Source organism: Chenopodium album, chromosome 25 (assembly GCF_948465745.1).
Source record: "Chenopodium album chromosome 25, dcCheAlbu1.1, whole genome shotgun sequence".
Lineage (NCBI taxonomy): Eukaryota > Viridiplantae > Streptophyta > Magnoliopsida > Caryophyllales > Amaranthaceae > Chenopodium > Chenopodium album.
Genome location: NC_137858.1, coordinates 8,810,127 through 8,816,112, shown reverse-complemented (window position 1 = coordinate 8,816,112; position 5,986 = coordinate 8,810,127). Strand labels below are relative to the sequence as shown.

General features: G+C 37.7%; 1 protein-coding gene across 1 annotated transcript; it reads left to right on the top strand.

Moving 5' to 3' along the window:
• Positions 1-504: 504 nt before the first annotated feature.
• LOC145614549 (uncharacterized) lies at positions 505-5,986 on the top strand. Its single transcript, XM_081669605.1, has 4 exons — positions 505-2,777; positions 3,256-3,422; positions 4,015-4,238; positions 4,851-5,986. The coding sequence occupies exons 1-4, from the start codon at positions 827-829 to the stop codon at positions 5,647-5,649; spliced, it is 3,141 nt and encodes a 1,046-aa protein (XP_081525731.1). The 5' UTR covers positions 505-826; the 3' UTR covers positions 5,650-5,986.

The window sequence follows — 5,986 nt, the reverse complement described above, 5'->3', positions numbered from 1 at the left end:
ACTAAACAAATAAAGTACATCATATTCAACACTCCCACACACATGCGAATTCATTCTAATACTTACAAAACACACTTTATTGTGTATCAATCGGGAAATTAGTTAAACACATGTACCACGCAGATTATGTTCGGAATCCTAAGTTACAATCTACGAGTATATATATATGAGATTTAAATAAATTACCTAGATGCGACACTTTCCCCACGCATGCGATCTTCTACCATAATTGAAAAGAATTCACTCCATATCTCCCAATTAATCTTCAACTAAATCAAGAATACATACATAAAAATTAAAAATGGTAAACTCTATTACTCTAATTACCAAATCTAATTATGTCAATAATCAATATTAATATGGAGTGAGTAATAAACCATCCAAAAATACAATGATCATATAATTCAAAAAAAAAAAACTTCCCAGAAACCACCACTCTTGAGTTTCTCTCTCCTCCACCTCTTTTTCTGCAGAGATCCCAACTTTGTTTAATTTTTCTGGCATTTTCTCTTTGTTTATCATCTTAAATTACCCACCAAAAATTTAATAATTCTGAATATTTTTCTGTCTTGATTTCTGCAATTTTTTCATAAATCCCCCCTTAATTTTCTCTCTCTTCCGCCATGGACGGCAACGAGTCTTTCTTCTTTCTCTCTCCTCATTAATTTCTCTGTCTTCTCTAAATTTCATGCTGTATTAAATTCAATTCAATCCCCCATTTTTTTCCCACGACCAAATCAAAATCAAACTAAATTAATCACTGTAATTTAATTTATTTATTCAGAGATGCAAAACCCTTCACCTGAATCAGCTGGATGATATTGATATGACTGAAATTGTAGTATTTCTACTATCACTGCAATTTTCTCACTCTAATTTGAATTGGGAAATTAGGGTTTTTAATTTAATGGGGTGTGGAACTTCTAAAGCTGAAGATCTACCATTGGTAAGTTTTTGTAGAGAGAGAAAAGATTTGATTAAATCTGCTTCAAATCATCGTTTTGCTCTTGCTGCTGCTCATATTGCTTACTTTCGTCAATTGAAAGATGTGGGTGATTCTCTCTGTAAATTTGTTGAAGAAGAATTGATTCTCTCTGCTTTTAACTCTTCATCTTCTTCACCTTCTTCGCCTTCTTCTCTCTCTTCCCCTGTTCTTACGCTTCCTTCTGATGAACCCAAGAAGAAGCAGAAGAAGGGGTTTCATACTAGCAATAAGAAGGTGAAAACCAGGAAAGGGTCTTCTTCTTCGACCTCGATTTCTCATAATTTGAGAGGGGTTGATGGTAATGATCAGAATTCACATTTGCATTTGTCTTCTGATGATGATGATGATATTGAGAAGGGAGATTTTGGTTCATCTTTTGATCACCGGCATTCGAATTCCGGGCTTTTGGATATTGATGATGAGGAGGAAGATGAAGAGGATGATGATGAAGATGAACATGATTTGAAGAGAGAGAAAATGAAGAAGAAAGGAGGAAAAGGAGGAGAGAGAAAGAGGGTTGAATCTCCTCAACCTGGGATTTCTTACATTCCTGATTCTGAGTTTTCTGGTATTGCTAGTAATTATCCTTACCCTTTTGATTATTCTTATGTTAATGGTAATGTTAATAATAGTAATAATCCTCCTTATTATCAACCTCCTCAAAATGTAGATAATACTGGTATTCCACCTTATTATTATACAAATCCTAATGTTAGTTCATATTACCCTGATAATGGTTATGGTAGTTATGATTATAATGGTGGGAATTATAATTATAATGGTGGGAGTAATTCATATGGTGCAACAACGTCATATACAACTTACTATATGAAGAAATCTTCTACTAGGATTCCTTCCGTTATTTACGAGGAACCTAGGCAGAATCCGGTGTATGCTTACTCTGAGTATAGTGGTCAGTCGAGTTATTCGAATTACTCGAATTTCGGGTTTAGTGGTAATTCGGAGAGTAGGGGGAGCAATGTGCCGCAACAGCCACAGCCACGGCGGCCACCAACACCGCCTTCGCCTAAGGTGTCAGCTTGGGATTATTTTAACCCATTTGAGACTGTGGAGGGTGGGGGTTATTTAGGTTATTTTGCTCAGAATCCGGGTTATGGGTTGGGGTCGAACACGAGTAGTCCTGATTCGAGGGAGGTAAGGGAGAGGGAAGGGATTCCGGAGTTGGAAGAGGAAACTGAGAGTGAAGTCAGTAAGGAGCCTTATTACTATGATAAGAAGAAAGTGCAAGAAGAGTTTAGTTTTCCCAAAAGTAAGAGTAAAACAGTTCAATTTGAGGATGGGAAGGGGAAGAGTAGGAAGAGTAGTGGTAATTTTGGTGAGGGAACTTCGAAGGGGGCGAGGGAGAGGGAGAGGGTGCCTTTGCAGCATCCACAAAGGGAGGAGCCGCAGCCGGAGGCAGCAGTGGAGGTAGAGAAAGAGGTGGAGACAGTTGAGATGAGAGATGTGAAGGGGAGAAGCAGCATTAGTAGTCCTGAAACTGACACTAGCATTTCCACTAGTATAGAGGATGTGTCTGTTAAGAAAAGAGGGGTGAGCTTTGATGTTGGAGGGAGTGGAAATGGAGGAGGAGGAGCACCTTCGTCTCTTGATATTGAATCGTCTAAGCCAAGTAGCTCCACAATGTTGTCAACCAATGGCACCCGTGATCTTAGAGAAGTTGTAAGGGAAATCAAAGATGAATTTGTGGCCGCTACTGATTATGGGAAAGAGGTCTCTGTGTTGCTTGAAGTGGGGAAAGAGCCATACAAGTCTCGGTCCTCCTTTTTGAAAGGTATAGGAACTCACTTACTCTTTCTACTCATTACTGTTATAATGTCTCTTTTTAATTCTCTATGTAAACAGCTTGTTTTGTTTATGGGTTCTTGTGCTACCATTTTGTTTGTGTTTTGGCTTGTAATCGTCAATTGTGTTCTGCACTGGTCTCTGTGATGGAAGTACTTAAAATTAAGAGGTAGAAAATTATTTTTGCTTACTTGGGGATGGATCGCTAGGAATTTACCAAGAAGAAATTTGATAAAATGTGTACAATTTGGTTCTACCACACAAAAAAATTTCAGTGCTCACTATACAAATCTCTTTACAAAATAATTTCCCAGTTGTTGTGAGTTTAGTTGGGAGCCAGGAGTGAATTTACTTTTCTGAATATGATAATGAATAACTATACATGCAATGTCCGTGTTTTTTTTGGTAAATTATCCCATTGGATTAATTATTTCTCTGCTAAAAAGGAAACATACTTGTCTTTACAGTGATTTTGGCCAGGGTCTGCTCTACATCAATGTCATCTTCGTATTCTCCATCTTCTCTGCCTGGAGGATATCCTGGGAATGCTGATGAGGATTTTGACTCTCACAGTCTGGCATCAACTCTGGAGAAGCTATATATGTGGGAGAAGAAACTATACAAGGAAGTCAAGGTATGTGTTTGATGTATCTTCTCTACTTGTCTTGGCATGGCGACTGTGTTTCTCATTGTTTTACAGTTCACTCTCACTTCTCATGCCTTGCCCTGTCTTTAAGAACCGTGTATCCATGCATGAGTTAGTTGGTCATTTCATACAGCAGGTGGAAACACAAACTGTAAAATAAAAGTAGGGGTTTCTAGCTATTCCATAACGTTTCTATAAACTGACTGGGATCTCACTCTTTGGATTTGAAGATCGTAATTAGTCAGGCTGGACAAAATTCCATGTAGATTTATTAAAAACTTTGCTGTCCTGTATGTAATTTCTTCTGTTTCATTACTCTGCATAGCTTTTCCAATATTTACTGTAGGGTTTTTGACTTTTTGACTAGTAATGGTATCTTAGATTAGGCAGACATCAGTTGTGTCTACCTTGCAACATATACTTCAATAGTTTTCAATTCATGCTATTGTGTTCCAAATGTTTAGACTGTTTTTTCCTATTACATTCTTGTTTGAGAAATCTGCGCACTGTAATTTGGAAATTTTAGTACACTTTTGTTACATTCTTGCTCAATTTGTTTAGGGCGTTGTGCTGGTTTTAGGATGAGGAGAGGCTTAGGGTTCTGTATGAGAAGCAGTGCAAAAAGCTGAAAAGTCTGGATGATCAAGGTGCGGAGATTAGTAAGATTGAAGCTACGCAGGCTTCAATAAGAAAGCTGCTGACCAGGCTTAATGTCAGCGTCAGAGCTGTAGATTATGTATCCCGCAGGATACACAAATTGAGGGATGAAGAATTGCAGCCTAGAATGAAGGAATTGATATATGGGTACGAATTCTATTCTTTGATGTTTACTTTGTACCTATTCATGCTGTTTGTGAGAATTGTGACTGATTATGCATCATACATGGTGCTTTTAGCGTGTGTAAACTTTATTGTATTTGTTAGTTGAGGTTGGTTATTTTGATATTCTGTCTCTCTATTGTTTTTTTTTTCCCTATTACCCTGTCCCTAGGGGTTTAGCAGCACAAAGGCAAGACATGAATACGTCATGTTTTCTTAATTTTGTAGATGATTTTTCCAACGCTGGTGTCACTTAATATTATTAGGTTGTGTTCTTGAATTTATATCCGTTATAAGATGGTGAACTTTCATGAAGAATGCTAGTGATATTTCTGAATATTAAAAGGAATTTGGAAATTCAATCATTATTTTACTTACAGAGTAATATTGACTACAGCTTTCCATGCTTTCGTGATAATCTTTAGGTTTTACCTCTAGAGATTATAATATAGTGTAGGCTACGAATGTTTGTATTGTTAACAGCCCAAAGCTTTAAAACTTATTAGATTTACCTTGTTGATTTTGTCAATCTTATAATTCCTTGTTCTTAAAAAAAAACATTGTATGGAGTATAATTAGCCAGCTACTTTCCTGCAGATTGAGAAAGATGTGGAAGCTGATGCTTAAGTGTCACCAGAAGCAATTCCAAGCTATCCTAGAAAGTAAAACCCGTGCACTAAAAGCAAATACCGGACTGAGAAAAGATTCAAGTGTGAGGGCTACAATTCAGCTTGAAGCAGAACTATTAAAATGGTGTCATCGATTTAACAACTGGGTTGATATGCAAAGGTCCTACGCCGAGACTTTGAATGGCTGGCTTGAAAAGTGTATTCATTATGAACCCGAAGTGACCGCAGATGGTGTCATCCCTTTTTCTCCATCCCGTATTGGTGCCCCGCCAGTGTTTGTAATATGCCATGACTGGAAACAAGCTATGGAAAGAGTATCAGGATCGGAGGTACAAACAGCAATGAATGATTTTGCTACAAGCTTGCATCAATTGTGGGAGCGGCAAGATGAAGAGCAACGTCGAAGGGTGAAAGCAGAGAACATGTACAAAGATTTTGAAAAACAAATCCGAGGCATTAAAATGAACAGGCAAAGAAGGGGACATGATCACGATGATGCCATGTCAGACAAGAATAGTCTCTCAATGATTGCTTCTGAAAGTGGGATTTCCCCCCTTGATGATCTAAAGGTGGATTTAGACTCGATGAGACAGAGAGTAAGGGAAGAGAGAGCAGGCCACAAGGAAGCTGTTAAACTAGTCCATGATGCAGTATCTCGCTCCATACAAGCTGGTTTGATTCCAATTTTTGAGTCGTTGGAGAGTTTTACTTCAGAAGCTTCGAAAGCTTTTGATGATGTCAGGTTAGAACATGGCAGTAGTTCATGAGAAATCATGTACCTTTGTCCTTATTAGTTAAAATAGTTTGGATTAGGTTAGAACTAGAAAGACGAACATAGACCTTAGGCAATGGAGTAAATCGATAGTACAGCAACTGATTACTGCTAGGTTTCCGGAAGTTGCAGGAGTTTGTTGTGAGTCTGATATCTGCTTCTGCAACAGCTTAGAGGTAGCAACTTGTACAGAATTTTGTCTATTAATTTCATTCGTTCAGATCGAAGAACTAGTGTCAGATATGAAGCAGTGAAGGAATATATTAGCTTGCCAATTGTCAAATATGTAAACATTATATTGGTCCATGGTCTAATTAGTGTTTAATTTTCCA